The 16,817-nt window shown below is 39.7% G+C and overlaps 1 protein-coding gene and 2 long non-coding RNA genes across 8 annotated transcripts in view; 1 reads left to right on the forward strand and 2 right to left on the reverse strand.

Annotated features, from left to right (window-relative positions):
• The window catches only part of LOC118371843 (dihydrolipoyllysine-residue acetyltransferase component of pyruvate dehydrogenase complex, mitochondrial-like), a 28,279-nt gene extending 27,602 nt beyond the window's left edge, over positions 1 to 677 (reverse strand). Inside the window, 1 exon segment of the mRNA XM_052517400.1 lies at positions 258 to 677. Within this exon segment, the coding sequence (XP_052373360.1) occupies positions 258 to 482 (225 nt within the window). The 5' untranslated portion in view covers positions 483 to 677.
• Positions 678 to 9,919: 9,242 nt separating this feature from the next.
• On the forward strand, positions 9,920 to 14,453 carry LOC127929535 (uncharacterized). Of its 5 annotated transcripts, none has more exons than XR_008135076.1 (6): positions 9,920 to 10,123; positions 10,159 to 10,263; positions 10,299 to 10,438; positions 10,474 to 10,972; positions 11,209 to 13,953; positions 14,405 to 14,453. It is a non-coding gene; the product is annotated as an uncharacterized LOC127929535 (long non-coding RNA). The 5 variants fall into 5 exon arrangements; XR_008135075.1 differs by having other exon boundaries at positions 11,209 to 14,281; positions 14,405 to 14,442; XR_008135079.1 differs by lacking the exon at positions 14,405 to 14,453 and having other exon boundaries at positions 11,209 to 12,603; positions 12,883 to 12,956.
• LOC127929534 (uncharacterized) lies at positions 10,956 to 15,326 on the reverse strand. 2 transcript variants are annotated; one of them, XR_008135074.1, is made up of 6 exons: positions 15,299 to 15,326; positions 15,012 to 15,093; positions 14,643 to 14,970; positions 14,520 to 14,601; positions 11,215 to 14,437; positions 10,956 to 11,133 (listed from the first exon to the last, which is right to left on the reverse strand). It is a non-coding gene; the product is annotated as an uncharacterized LOC127929534 (long non-coding RNA). The 2 variants fall into 2 exon arrangements; XR_008135071.1 differs by having other exon boundaries at positions 14,643 to 15,093.
• Between the last annotated feature and the right edge of the window lie 1,491 nt (positions 15,327 to 16,817).

A 16,817-nucleotide genomic window follows, 5' to 3' on the forward strand; every position in this document is an offset into this window, starting at 1 on the left:
TATTTGGGTCGGATACAGACCCGAACCAACTTGGATGCGATTCTCTCTCACCTCAGACATGTTTTGGGATCTGGTCCACCTCGGATCGGACATTGATTTTGTTTTTTTAATTACATGATCCTGTCGGGGTCAGGTAGGAATCTAACGCATCCAATGCTGTTAGGAACTGACTTTTAGGATCCGAGAAGACTTCTAGTCATAGCCCACACAAGCACAAAGTTAACTAGCTTGCTGGCAAGCTACATCACTAAAGTTACCTTCTGGTGCGGTGGGAGGCTGTAGAAGCGCTGGGTGCCGCTGGCGAACACCACGGTGTTCAAACTACCTCCGTTACAAACAGCCCTTGACCGGACAAAACCGTGGTAAAGCCTCAGATGACAAGGTCCCGGAGAGGGGCGAGAGCTCAGGGCAGGCCCAGGTAGGACACCACGGCACCGGGGAATCGCTGAAGAATTCCTCAGCCGCAGGACGAGACGAAGCATTTCGTCTTGGTTAGTTTAGTCGCTTTAAAGACCTTTTAAATTCCGCTGGATCTACTCCGGTACCGGAATAGCTGGTAGCAATAAAGTATCTTTCTGTCCCCCGAACCAGCCCAGGTAGCTCTGTGCTCACTTTCCAATGACCTCTCTCATCACAACACAACGCTTTACGGCTCTCCTTCCCCCGTCCTGGTTGCCAGGTTGAACCTCTCCGACGTCATTTCAGGTGTACTCTGTTTTTTTTTAAAGCCGTGTTATATTTACTTAATCAGTGTGACATTAGGATGAATATAGCCACGTTTATTTACCCAATTATTTAGATAACACCATAAGGCCAGTCTCTACTAGTGTTTGTCTAGTTGTCACAGTGAGTAATAACTATAATTCTAAATGAAAACTATCTCTATCTGGCAACGTTGAGGACTCGTTCTTACTGTCGTAAAAAAAATCGCAAAGCGGCTGCTCTGGGAGCAGTTTGGTCGTAGGGCCACCTGAGGGCGCCGACAGGCCGGTTTGGGCTGGATTGATGTATTCAATTGAGTACGACAATAGATAAAACCAGGAAATCATTCTAATTGTTTTTACGCCATTCATTTTTTTGGTAGGGGATTTTAGAACTACTTCATATAATGTCTGTGTTTCGTGTAGACTTATCCTGGCGTAATGTTTTGATAACCACGCAATTCTCTCTCAGACAAGGTCACTTTTATCAATATATTCGCCTGTATTTAACCTCCAAAATGTAAACACATAATAATCCGCTAATGTAGTTATCATACAGAACTACACATCCTGTCGCAAGTTTTTACATAATCACTCAAGGTGCAGGATGGTAGAAACCTCCACATCACTCCATACAAACTCTCACCGACAAGTTGCAAGTAACCTAGCAAGTAGATATATGAGCCTTTTACCGAGGTAAAATTGGTTTTATATTGTAACGAACCTGGCTTTCTAAGCGCTTTAGTGGTACAGTCGCTAGGGGCGCTGGACTTCAGCCTAGAAGGTCTAGGGTTCGAAACCCACTCCTGTTTGATTACAATATTCACACATTCGGGCGTTCAACAGACATTGACCAAAAGCCATTTAAAAATCAATAACTATTTCACTGTTTGTCAAAGAAACATCAAACTATGTATGATTTATTCTATAAATGTCTAGCATACGTTTAAAACCTTTGTTTTGAGGAAAAATTCCAGTTTTCATTTGATAGAAATACATAAAATCTCAAATATTGCATTTAAAGGTGAAGAAATCGAATTCAGTGATTGTCTCAGAAAAGAGTGAAGATATGCATTTATTTGCAATAACTTTAAAGAAATATTATTTTCAAGTGCAATTAGTTCTATATGAAGTTGTACAATGTTTAAAATCTTAAAATGTATGCCAAATCAATGTTTTCATTTATTTTATTTTACCTTTATTTTACAAATTCTTATTTTTAATGACGGCAGTGGGTTAACATTGTTTGCATTGTTAGTGCAACAGTTCCACATTTTAAAGTAGCGACACGGTCATTTATTTATACGTCTCTAGTTTAACAGCAAAGATGCCCAATCATGTTCTGTTTTGGCTTTGTTGAAGTCCTGTCATCACAAGCTGAATGGAACCATCTCTGGCAGAGCGTTCTATCTGCCGTATTAAAAACATAAAACAGGGTTATGTTTATTTACATGTAAATTACAGTTCTGGAATACCCAAATTATGTTTCATGTTTTTGCAATTAGGAACATTTTCAAATTGAATTGGATTTTTGTTAATTTGCTAAATTGTCTTTAAAATGACCCTGACAGAAGAACACATAACTGTGGTGTTACTCATCATTGAGTATTCAGTTAATATAAGTCATTTAGAAATAAAGGCATACATTTGCAAAAAAAACATGTGCCTTGATAAAAAAAAGTTATCACACGTCAATGTTGTAATATCACACATTTACAATAATCTTTGAAATCCAAATCGGTTTCATCGGCACTTGTGCCAGACACAACAGTTGTTACAGTGAATTGCTGTCATAGTGTGTATTTCATAGTAGAATAATAACATAGAGTCATGATAATAGAACATTAGAGCAATAACTAGGGTTGCAATGGGATGGATTTTCTCAGGACATTTTCCATGGGAAGTTAAGCCCAGGAATGTTGGGAATTTTGCTTAAATTCATCAAAAAAGTTGGCTTATAACAGTAAACTTTTTTTTTGTGGGATACACATAAGGCAATTCTAGGTCTTATAGCATATTTTGGTTAAACTATCCCCAATTCAATGGAATTGCAACCCTCTGCATGAACAGTGCATTCTTCCATCACATGTACAGCTGATTCACAAGATCTGTGTCCAGACCCACCTGGACAAGAGGAATACCTATGTGAGAATGCTGTTCATCGACGACAGCTCGGCATTTAACACCATAGTACCCTCCAAGCTCGTCATCAAGCTCGAGACCCTGGGTCTCGACCCCGCCCTGTGCAACTGGGTACTGGACTTCCTGACGGGCCGCCCCAAGGTGGTGAGGGTAGGCAACAACATCTCCTCCCCGCTGATCCTCAACACTGGGGCCCCACAAGGGTGCGTTCTGAGCCCTCTCCTGTACTCCCTGTTCACCCACGACTGCGTGGCCACGCACGCCTCCAACTCAATCATCATGTTTGCGGACGACACAACAGCGGTAGGCTTGATTACCAACAATGGCGAGACGGCCTACAGGAAAGAGTTGAGGGCCCTCGGAGTGTGGTGTCAGGAAAATATCCTCACACTCAACGTCAACAAAACTAAGGAGATGATTGTGGACTTCAGGAAACAGCAGAGGGAGCACCCCCCTATCCACATTGATGGAACAGTAGTGGAGAGGGTAGTAAGTTTTAAGTTCCTCTGCGTACACATCACAGACAAACTGAATTGGTCCACCCACACAGACAGCATCGTGAAGAAGGCCCAGCAGCGCCTCTTCAACCTCAGGAGGCTGAAGAAATTTGGTTTGTCACCAAAAGCACTCACAAACTTCTACAGATGCACAATCGAGAGCATCCTGGCGGGCTGTATCACCGCCTGGTACGGCAACTGCTCCGCCCACAACCGTAAGGCTCTCCAGAGGGTAGTGAGGTCTGCACAACGCATCAACGGGGGCAAACTACCTGCCCTCCAGGACACCTACACCACCCGATGTTACAGGAAGGCCATAAAGATCATCAAGGACAACAACCACCCGAGCCACTGCCTGTTCACCCCGCTATCATCCAGAAGGCGAGATCAGTACAGGTGCATCAAACCTGGGGACGAGAGACTGAAAAACAGCTTCTATCTCAAGGCCATCAGACTGTTAAACAGCCACTGCTGCTGCCAACACACTGACTCAACTCCAGCCACTTTAATAATGGGAATTGATGGGAAATTATGTAAAATATATCACTAGCCACTTTAAACAATGCTACCTAATATAATGTTTACATACCCTACATTATTCATCTCATATGTATACGTATATACTGTACTCTATATCATCTACTGCATCTTTATGTAATACATGCATCACTAGCCACTTTAACTATGCCACTTTGTTTACATACTCATCTCATATGTATATACTGTAGTCAATACCATCTACTGTATCTTGCCTATGCCGCTCTGTACCATCACTCATTCATATATCTTTATGTACATATTCTTTATCCCCTTACACGTGTGTGTATAAGACAGTGGTTTTGGAATTGGTAGTTAGATTACTTGTTGGATATTACTGCATTGTCGGAACTAGAAGCACAAGCATTTCGCTACACTCGCATTAACATCTGCTAACCATGTGTATGTGACAAATAATGTTGGATTTGATTTGATCTTCAGATGCTATTGAGCCCACACAACTACACTGTCTGAGCCAAGGACTACATGCTTTCTGGTAAGTTTTGATTACAGTACTGGGGGGAAATATATTTTATGACTTTATGTGGTTTTTTGTTAACTAGTAAATAGTAGCCTACTTCAGTGTGTTTAAATAATTTCTAACTTGGTAACAATTTCTACTAGTTAGTTTTTGCTATCATGTGGGGTTTAGCTTGCTTGAGCCTGCTAACTGAGGAGTGTTTATTCACCTGTTCCCATACATGTTTCATTTTAAAACATTTATCTTACAAATTAGTTGTTTAATCTATCTGATAAACTATTTTTTTACTATTTTTCTATTTTTTATCTTTACATGGAATTGTATTTATTTATTTATGTTACCCCCAAAATTCTAATCTTCACAGGAAAATGCCACGGGCACTATCTGATGTGTGGAGATATATCACTGCAGCTAATGTAGAAGGAAAAGCTGTGTACAATTGCAAATACTGTGCCAAATCATATGTGAAGAATGCAGCATAGATGCAGAATCATCTGCCCAGTGCATGAAGTTCCCTCAGCGCTCACAACAAGCAACCTCTGAAAAAATTCCCTCTACTTCTAATCAAGGTGAAAATGATGAATCAGACACTTTATCGATAGCAACAGCTCATGGTCCTCCTGGAATCCAACGTTTTTTTTGACTCAATGGAGGAACGTAGTCAGAGAAATGCGGATGAAGGTCTTGCTCAAGCTGTGTGTACAACTGGTTCACCTCTGATGCTCACAGGAAACATCAATTATTATTTTATTTTATTGAACTAGAAAAGTCAGTTAAGAACAAATTCATATTTACATTGGTGGCCAAATCCCACCAACATCAGCCGCCTCAGAGCGCAACTGGTCCTTGTTTGAGAACACACACACCATAGCACGCAACAGGCTGACCAATACATGGAGTGAAAAATTGGTGGCCAGCCGGGCAAATTTGAGCCTGACAGCGAGCCATCCTCAACAAGGATTGAAAGTGACCGTGAAGATGAGGCCTCAGAGTTTGATGTTCAAGAGGTGGACATTGAGGAGATCCAGGGAGAAGACATGGAAGCCTGAGAGGAAGACAACCAAAGCTTGAATTTCTAGACTATCATTTTACAGATGTTGAAAAGATATTTGGGAGATGCGATGGATCATTTGGGATCATTCAATATTCCCTTTTGTTGTTTAGGGAAACCATTCCATGTGAAGGGTCAACTCATTTCATTAAAGTTCAATTCATTACTTAATTGTTTGTTTTTTCCATTGGAAGGATTTTGTCATTTGCAATTTGTCTACTTACTTAGGATAAGGTTAAAAGGTTTATGTTTCTGTCTCCATATGATATGGAGATATCCAATGCAAAAAACATCTACATCTACATGTATATGGTATTAATATTAATTAGCATATATTCCCGTTAATTCCCAGGAAAACGCCCCCCTCAGAGAGAGAGACACAGCTTGATGGGAGCTCTCACATTTTTCAACATGTTTATTTTTTATTTTTACAAAAGGATAGATTTGGAGTATAATAAATAATAAATAAATAAACTTGTATTTTTCGGCAGGTACATGTGTTTCTATTTTCCCCTGTTTATCAAAACTGTTGGAAAAACTTGTCAATAATCAACTGACTGGCTTTCTTGATGTCTATAGTATTCTCTCTGGTTTGCAATCTGGTTTTTGCTTAGGTTATGAATGTGGCACTGCAACCTTAAAGGTCCTAAATGATGTCACCATTGCCCTTGATTCTAAGCAATAGTGTGCTGCTATTTTTATTGACTTGGCCAAAGCTTTTGATACGGTAGACCATTCCATTCTGGTGGGCCGGCTAAGGAGTATTGGTGTCTCTGAGGGGTCTTTGGCATGGTTTGCTAACTACCTCTCTCAAAGAGTGCAATGTATAAAGTCAGAAAATCTGCTGTCTCAGCCACTACTTGTCACCAAGGGAGTACCCCAAGGCTCAACCTAGGGCCCTCGCTCTTCTCAATTTACATCATCAACATAGCTCAGGCAGTAGGAAGCTCTCTCATCCATTTATATGCAGACGATACAGTCTTATACTCAGCTGGCCCCTCCCCGGATTTTGTGTTAAATGCTCTACAACAAAGCTTTCTTAGTGTCCAACAAGCTTTCTCTACCCTTAACCTTGTTCCGAACACCTCCAAAACAAAGGTCATGTGGTTTGGTAAGAAGAATGCCCCTCTTCCCACAGGTGTTATTACTACCTCTGAGGGTTTAGAGCTTGAGGTTGTCACCTCATACAAGTACTTGGGAGTATGGCTAGACAGTACACTTTCCTTCTCTCAGCACATATCAAACTGGAATCTTTCCTCTAAAGTAAACAAAGGTTGTAAAAGTATGCTAGACATTTCTAGAATAAATCATACACAGTGAATTAGTTATTGATTTTCCTCTCTAGGTGACAAGTGCCACATGCTTATTAATCCATGACTTTGAACACCTTGTGCTATTTAAATAAAGTTAAGTTAAAGTTATTTTCACATTGAGGACGTGAAGTTTTTCCATAAAATCACAAGTTATAAATTAAAAGTTTATCAGTTGACATGTCAATCAAATAGTGTGAAGGATCCTATAAATCAAGACTGTATAAAAGGATGTACCACTCTGAATACATAAATACTGTGAATAAATAAATACTGTGAATAAATAAATACTGTGAATAAATAAATACTGTGAATAAATAAATACTGTGAATAAATAAATACTGTGAATAAATAAATACTGTGAATAAATAAATACTGTGAATAAATAAATACCCTGAATAAATAAATACTGTGAATAAATAAATACTCTGAATACATAAATACTGTGAATAAATAAATACTGTGAATAAATAAATACTGTGAATAAATAAATACTGTGAATAAATAAATACTGTGAATAAATAAATACCCTGAATAAATAAATACTCTGAATAAATAAATACCCTGAATAAATAAATACTGTGAATAAATAAATACTCTGAATAAATAAATACCCTGAATAAATAAATACACAGAATAAATAAATACACAGAATAAATAAATACACAGAATAAATAAATACCCTGAATAAATAAATACAGTGAATAAATAAATACACAGAATAAATAAATACCCTGAATAAATAAATACTGTGAATAAATAAATACTCTGAATAAATAAATACTGTGAATAAATAAATACACAGAATAAATAAATACACAGAATAAATAAATACACAGAATAAATAAATACCCTGAATAAATAAATACACAGAATAAATAAATACACAGAATAAATAAATACACAGAATAAATAAATACACAGAATAAATAAATACACAGAATAAATAAATACACAGAATAAATAAATACACAGAATAAATAAATACCCTGAATAAATAAATACTCTGAATACACAAATACTGAGCCTTTGAAGATTGAAATGTCAAAAGCTTTTATGCGCAAATATTAACATAATAACCATCATATCGAAGTAAACTCGGAGTCATGAGATGACGCGTAGTCCTCCCACTACAACTTGTCAGGAAAGCATGCAGTTTATTAGGCTACAGATTCAATAAATGATGAACTTCACAGGGTGGTGAAAGTGCAAGGTGATGCGTATTTCCAATAAATATTGAGGGTCTTATTATGGTGACATGATCATCAACGCTTGGCTGCCGTTTTACAAAATGGTACTATTTTGTCCATAATAATCTCATTATGTAGGCCATACATTATTATACATACATTCATTATGTAGGCCATACATTATTATACATACATTCATTATGTAGGCCATACATTATTATACATACATTCATTATGTAGGCCATACATTATTATACATACATTCATTATGTAGGCCATACATTATTATACATACATGCATTATGTAGGCCATACATTATTATACATACATTCATTATGTAGGCCATACATTATTATACATACATGCATTATGTAGGCCATACATTATTATACATACATTCATTATGTAGGCCATACATTATTATACATACATTCATTATGTAGGCCATACATTATTATACATACATTCATTATGTAGGCCATACATTATTATACATACATTCATTATGTAGGCCATACATTATTATACATACATTCATTATGTAGGCCATACATTATTATACATACATTCATTATGTAGGCCATACATTATTATACATACATTCATTATGTAGGCCATACATTATTATACATACATTCATTATGTAGGCCATACATTATTATACATACATTCATTATGTGGGCCATACATTATTATACATACATTCATTATGTAGGCCATACATTATTATACATACATTCATTATGTAGGCCATACATTATTATACATACATGCATTATGTAGGCCATACATTATTATACATACATTCATTATGTAGGCCATACATTATTATACATACATTCATTATGTAGGCCATACATTATTATACATACATTCATTATGTAGGCCATACATTATTATACATACATTCATTATGTAGGCCATACATTATTATACATACATTCATTATGTAGGCCATACATTATTATACATACATTCATTATGTAGGCCATACATTATTATACATACATTCATTATGTAGGCCATACATTATTATACATACATTCATTATGTAGGCCATACATTATTATACATACATGCATTATGTAGGCCATACATTATTATACATACATTCATTATGTAGGCCATACATTATTATACATACATTCATTATGTAGGCCATACATTATTATACATACATTCATTATGTGGGCATACATTATTATACATACATTCATTATGTAGGCCATACATTATTATACATACATTCATTATGTAGGCCATACATTATTATACATACATGCATTATGTAGGCCATACATTATTATACATACATTCATTATGTAGGCCATACATTATTATACATACATTCATTATGTAGGCCATACATTATTATACATACATTCATTATGTAGGCCATACATTATTATACATACATTCATTATGTAGGCCATACATTATTATACATACATGCATTATGTAGGCCATACATTATTATACATACATTCATTATGTAGGCCATACATTATTATACATACATTCATTATGTAGGCCATACATTATTATACATACATTCATTATGTGGGCCATACATTATTATACATACATTCATTATGTAGGCCATACATTATTATACATACATTCATTATGTAGGCCATACATTATTATACATACATTCATTATGTAGGCCATACATTATTATACATACATGCATTATGTAGGCCATACATTATTATACATACATTCATTATGTAGGCCATACATTATTATACATACATTCATTATGTAGGCCATACATTATTATACATACATTCATTATGTAGGCCAACAGCGCTCTTGGCAAGAATGCATGTGCCAATACCAAAATGGGCAGACTTACTATAACGCAACATCAGTAGAGTTGAAAATGCAATGGAAACCCATTTAACATGCCATTTTTATTCGGTACATGGGATTTTACCCGCAAAAGGTATTTTTATGGGCACTAAGTCATCACGCAACAAGTCGATTTAATAGAAACAGATGTCTGGTGGTTCGGAGTGTTTATTAAAACATGGAGGTCTGGTGGTTCAGAGTGTTTATTAAAACATGGAGGTCTGGTGGTTCAGAGTGTTTATTAAAACATGGAGGTCTGGTGGTTCGGAGTGTTTATTAAAACATGGAGGTCTGGTGGTTCAGAGTGTTTATTAAAACATGGAGGTCTGGTGGTTCAGAGTGTTTATTAAAACATGGAGGTCTGGTGGTTCGGAGTGTTTATTAAAACATGGAGGTCTGGTGGTTCAGAGTGTTTATTAAAACATGGAGGTCTGGTGGTTCAGAGTGTTTATTAAAACATGGAGGTCTGGTGGTTCAGAGTGTTTATTAAAACATGGAGGTCTGGTGGTTCGGAGTGTTTATTAAAACATGGAGGTCTGGTGGTTCAGAGTGTTTATTAAAACATGGAGGTCTGGTGGTTCAGAGTGTTTATTAAAACATGGAGGTCTGGTGGTTCAGAGTGTTTATTAAAACATGGAGGTCTGGTGGTTCAGAGTGTTTATTAAAACATGGAGGTCTGGTGGTTCGTAGCGTGTATTAAAACATGGAGGTCTGGTGGTTCGGAGGGTTTATTAAAACATGGAGGTCTGGTGGTTCGGAGTGTTTATTAAAACATGGAGGTCTGGTGGTTCGGAGTGTTTATTAAAACATGGAGGTCTGGTGGTTCAGAGTGTTTATTAAAACATGGAGGTCTGGTGGTTCAGAGTGTTTATTAAAACATGGAGGTCTGGTGGTTCGGAGGGTTTATTAAAACATGGAGGTCTGGTGGTTCGGAGTGTTTATTAAAACATGGAGGTCTGGTGGTTCGGAGTGTTTATTAAAACATGGAGGTCTGGTGGTTCAGAGTGTTTATTAAAACATGGAGGTCTGGTGGTTGAACAGAGACGTGGGGCTGCTCCAGACCGCAAGATCAATCAGTTAGCCGACTAACAAATATTCTAAATAATGTCAGAGACTTGAAACTGGCATCATGGCAATAACGTCAAGGTATAACTGGCATCATGGCAATAACGTCAAGGTATAACTGGCATCATGGCAATAACGTCAAGGTATAACAGGCATCATGGCAATAACGTCAAGGATAACCTAGCATCATGGCAATAACGTCAAGGATAACCTAGCATCATGGCAATAACGTCAAGGATCACCTAGCATCATGGCAATAACGTCAAGGTATAACTGGCATCATGGCAATAACGTCAAGGATAACCTCGCATCATGGCAATAATGTCAAGGTATAACTGGCATCATGGCAATAACGTGGCATCATGGCAATAACGTCAAGGATAACCTAGCATCATGGCAATAACGTCAAGGATAACCTAGCATCATAGCAATAACGTCAAGGATAACCTAGCATCATAGCAATAACGTCAAGGATAACCTAGCATCATGGCAATAACGTCAAGGTATAGCTGGCATCATGGCAATAACGTCAAGGATAACCTAGCATCATGGCAATAACGTCAAGGATAACCTAGCATCATGGCAATAACGTCAAGGATAACCTAGCATCATGGCAATAACGTCAAGGATAACCTAGCATCATGGCAATAACGTCAAGGATAACCTAGCATCATGGCAATAACGTCAAGGATAACCTAGCATCATAGCAATAACGTCAAGGATAACCTAGCATCATAGCAATAACGTCAAGGATAACCTAGCATCATGGCAATAACGTCAAGGATAACCTAGCATCATGGCAATAACGTCAAGGATAACCTAGCATCATGGCAATAACGTCAAGGATAACCTAGCATCATGGCAATAACGTCAAGGATAACCTAGCATCATGGCAATAACGTCAAGGATAACCTAGGATCATAGCAATAACGTCAAGGATAACCTAGCATCATGGCAATAACGTCAAGGATAACCTAGCATCATAGCAATAACGTCAAGGATAACCTAGCATCATGGCAATAACGTCAAGGATAACCTAGCATCATGGCAATAACGTCAAGGATAACCTAGCATCATGGCAATAACGTCAAGGATAACCTAGCATCATGGCAATAACGTCAAGGATAACCTAGCATCATAGCAATAACGTCAAGGATAACCTAGCATCATAGCAATAACGTCAAGGATAACCTAGCATCATGGCAATAACGTCAAGGATAACCTAGCATCATGGCAATAACGTCAAGGATAACCTAGCATCATGGCAATAACGTCAAGGATAACCTAGCATCATGGCAATAACGTCAAGGTATAACTGGCATCATGGCAATAACGTCAAGGATAACCTAGCATCATGGCAATAACGTCAAGGATAACCTAGCATCATAGCAATAACGTCAAGGATAACCTAGCATCATGGCAATAACGTCAAGGATCACCTAGCATCATGGCAATAACGTCAAGGATAACCTAGAATCATGGCAATAACGTCAAGGTATAACTGGCATCATGGCAATAACGTCAAGGATAACCTAGCATCATGGCAATAACGTCAAGGATAACCTAGCATCATGGCAATAACGGCAAGGATAACCTAGCATCATAGCAATAACGTCAAGGATAACCTAGCATCATAGCAATAACGTCAAGGATAACCTAGCATCATGGCAATAACGTCAAGGATAACCTAGCATCATGGCAATAACGTCAAGGATAACCTAGCATCATGGCAATAACGTCAAGGATAACCTAGCATCATGGCAATAACGTCAAGGTATAACTGGCATCATGGCAATAGCGTCAAGGATAACCTAGCATCATGGCAATAACGTCAAGGATAACCTAGCATCATAGCAATAACGTCAAGGATAACCTAGCATCATGGCAATAACGTCAAGGATCACCTAGCATCATGGCAATAACGTCAAGGATAACCTAGCATCATGGCAATAACGTCAAGGTATAACTGGCATCATGGCAATAACGTCAAGGATAACCTAGCATCATGGCAATAACGTCAAGGATAACCTAGCATCATGGCAATAACGGCAAGGATAACCTAGCATCATGGCAATAACGTCAAGGATAACCTAGCATCATAGCAATAACGTCAAGGATAACCTAGCATCATGGCAATAACGTCAAGGATAACCTAGCATCATGGCAATAACGTCAAGGATAACCTAGCATCATGGCAATAACGTCAAGGATAACCTAGCATCATGGCAATAACGTCAAGGATAACCTAGCATCATGGCAATAACGTCAAGGATAACCTAGCATCATGGCAATAACGGCAAGGATAACCTAGCATCATGGCAATAACGTCAAGGATAACCTCGCATCATGGCAATAACGTCAATGTATAATTGGCATCATGGTATAACTGACTTGACAACCATATTAAAGTTCAGCTTGATAAATATATCAGTAAATCAAGAACCATATTTTACTCCTAATAAGAGTTCTGGCTTAACTTACTGATCCTGCTTTTGCAACAGCTCAGTGTTCTGATGTTCAACTCTACTGCAAAAACATTCTCCTCTGTAAACAATACAAAACATAATTAATTCTTAATTCTAAATAAAAACCTTTAAAACCAAGCATGTCCTTCATAAGGCACAGTTCTCAAAGGATTTAGTAACAGTGTGTTCCTCAGCAGCACCTCGCTAGGTCCTTTAGTAACAGTGTGGTCCTCAGCAACACCTCGCTAGGCCCTTTAGTAACAGTGTGGTCCTCAGCAACACCTCGCTAGGCCCTTTAGTAACAGTGTGTTCCTCAGCAACACCTCGCTAGGTCCTTTAGTAACAGTGTGTTCCTCAGCAGCACCTCGCTAGGTCCTTTAGTAACAGTGTGTTCCTCAGCAACACCTCACTAGGTCCTTTAGTAACAGTGAGGTCCTCAGCAACACCTCGCTAGGTCCTTTAGTAACAGTGTGTTCCTCATCAGCACCTCGCTAGGTCCTTTAGTAACACTGTGTTCCTCAGCAACACCTCACTAGGTCCTTTAGTAACAGTGAGGTCCTCAGCAACACCTCGCTAGGTCCTTTAGTAACAGTGTGTTCCTCAGCAACACCTCGCTAGGCCCTTTAGTAACAGTGTGTTCCTCAGCAACACCTCGCTAGGTCCTTTAGTAACAGTGTGGTCCTCAGCAACACCTCGCTAGGCCCTTTAGTAACAGTGTGTTCCTCAGCAACACCTCGCTAGGTCCTTTAGTAACAGTGTGGTCCTCAGCAACACCTCGCTAGGCCCTTTAGTAACAGTGTGTTCCTCAGCAACACCTCGCTAGGCCCTTTAGTAACACTGTGTTCCTCAGCAACACCTCGCTAGGTCCTTTAGTAACAGTGTGTTCCTCAGCAACACCTCGCTAGGCCCTTTAGTAACACTGTGTTCCTCAGCAACACCTCGCTAGGCCCTTTAGTAACAGTGTGTTCCTCAGCAACACCTCGCTAGGTCCTTTAGTAACACTGTGTTCCTCAGCAACACCTCGCTAGGCCCTTTAGTAACAGTGTGGTCCTCAGCAACACCTCGCTAGGTCCTTTAGTAACAGTGTGGTCCTCAGCAACATCTCGCTAGGTCCTTTAGTAACAGTGTGTTCCTCAGCAACACCTCGCTAGGCCCTTTAGTAACCGTGTGGTCCTCAGCAACACCTCGCTAGGTCCTTTAGTAATAGTGTGGTCCTCAGCAACACCTCGCTAGGTCCTTTAGTAACAGTGTGTTCCTCAGCAACACCTCGCTAGGCCCTTTAGTAACAGTGTGTTCCTCAGCAACACCTCGCTAGGTCCTTTAGTAACCGTGTGGTCCTCAGCAACACCTCGCTAGGTCCTTTAGTAACAGTGTGTTCCTCAGCAACACCTCGCTAGGCCCTTTAGTAACAGTGTGTTCCTCAGCAACACCTCGCTAGGCCCTTTAGTAACAGTGTGTTCCTCAGCAACACCTCGCTAGGTCCTTTAGTAACAGTGTGTTCCTCAGCAACACCTCGCTAGGTCCTTTAGTAACAGTGTGTTCCTCAGCAACACCTCGCTAGGTCCTTTAGTAACAGTGTGTTCCTCAGCAACACCTCGCTAGGTCCTTTAGTAACAGTGTGTTCCTCAGCAACACCTCGCTAGGTCCTTTAGTAACACTGTGTTCCTCAGCAACACCTCGCTAGGTCCTTTAGTAACCGTGTGGTCCTCAGCAACACCTCGCTAGGTCCTTTAGTAACACTGTGTTCCTCAGCAACACCTCGCTAGGCCCTTTAGTAACAGTGTGTTCCTCAGCAACACCTCGCTAGGCCCTTTAGTAACAGTGTGTTCCTCAGCAACACCTCGCTAGGTCCTTTAGTAACAGTGTGTTCCTCAGCAACACCTCGCTAGGTCCTTTAGTAACAGTGTGTTCCTCAGCAACACCTCGCTAGGTCCTTTAGTAACAGTGTGTTCCTCAGCAACACCTCGCTAGGTCCTTTAGTAACAGTGTGTTCCTCAGCAACACCTCGCTAGGTCCTTTAGTAACACTGTGTTCGCTAGGTCCTTTAGTAACCGTGTGGTCCTCAGCAACACCTCGCTAGGTCCTTTAGTAACACTGTGTTCCTCAGCAACACCTCGCTAGGTCCTTTAGTAACAGTGTGTTCCTCAGCAACACCTCGCTAGGCCCTTTAGTAACAGTGTGTTCCTCAGCAACACCTCGCTAGGTCCTTTAGTAACAGTGTGTTCCTCAGCAACACCTCGCTAGGCCCTTTAGTAACAGTGTGTTCCTCAGCAACACCTCGCTAGGCCCTTTAGTAACACTGTGTTCCTCAGCAACACCTCGCTAGGTCCTTTAGTAACAGTGTGTTCCTCAGCAACACCTCGCTAGGTCCCTTCTTAAATGGAAGAAATTTGGAACAACAAACTCCTAGAGCTGGCTGGCCAAACTGAGCAATCGGGGGAGGAGGGTCTTGGTCAGCGAGGTGACCAAGAACCCGATGGTCACTGACAGAGCTCGTCTGTGGAAATGGAATAATCTTCCAGAAGGACAACCATCTCTGCAGCACTCCACCAATCAGGCCTTTATGGTAGACTGGCCAGACGGAGGCCACTCCTCAGTAAAAGGCACATGACAGCCCGCTTAGAGTTTGCCAAAAGGCACCTGAAGACTCTCAGACCACGAGAAACAAGATTCTCAGGTCTGATGAAACCAAGATTGAACTGTTTGGCCTGAATGCAAAGCATCATGTCTGGAGAAAACCTGGCACCATCCCTATGGTGAAGCGTGGTGGTGGGAACATCATGCTGTGGGGATGTTTTTCAGGACTAATCAGGATCAAGGCAAAGATGAACGGAGCAAAGTACAGAGATCCTTGATGAAAACCTGCTCCAGAGTGCTCAGGAACTCATACTGGGGCGAAGGCTCACCATCCAGCAGGACAATGACCCTAAGCACACATCCAAGACAATGCAGGAGTGGCTTCGGGACAAGTCTTTGAATGTCATTGAGTGGCCCAGCCAGAGCCCAGACTTCAACCCAACATCTCTTGAGAGACCTGAAAATAGGTGTGCATCAACGCTCCCCATCCAACCTGACAGAGCTTGAGAGGATCTGCAGAGAAGAATGGGAACAACTCCTCAAATACAGTTGTGACAAGCTTGTACCCAAGAAGACTTGAGGCTGTAATCGCTGCCAAAGGTGCTTCAACAAAGTATTGAGTAAAGGGTCTGAATACTTATATAAATGTGATATTAATTTTTTTTTAAATACATTTGCAAAAATGTATGAAAACCAGTTTTTGCGTTGTCATTTTGGGGTATTGTGTATTTTTTATTTTTTTTAATCAATTTTAGAATAAGGCTGTAACGTAACAAAATGTTTAAAAAGTCAAGGGGTCTGAATACTTTCCGAATGCACTGTGTGTCTTTTAGTTCCTCAGCAGCAGCAGTTGAAGTCGGGGGTTTACATACACATTAGCCAAATGCATTTAAACCCTGACATTTAATCCAAGTAGAAATTCCCTGTTTTAGATCCATTAGGATCA

Source organism: Oncorhynchus keta, unplaced genomic scaffold, assembly GCF_023373465.1.
Source record: "Oncorhynchus keta strain PuntledgeMale-10-30-2019 unplaced genomic scaffold, Oket_V2 Un_scaffold_7763_pilon_pilon, whole genome shotgun sequence".
In the NCBI taxonomy this organism is placed as follows: domain Eukaryota; kingdom Metazoa; phylum Chordata; class Actinopteri; order Salmoniformes; family Salmonidae; genus Oncorhynchus; species Oncorhynchus keta.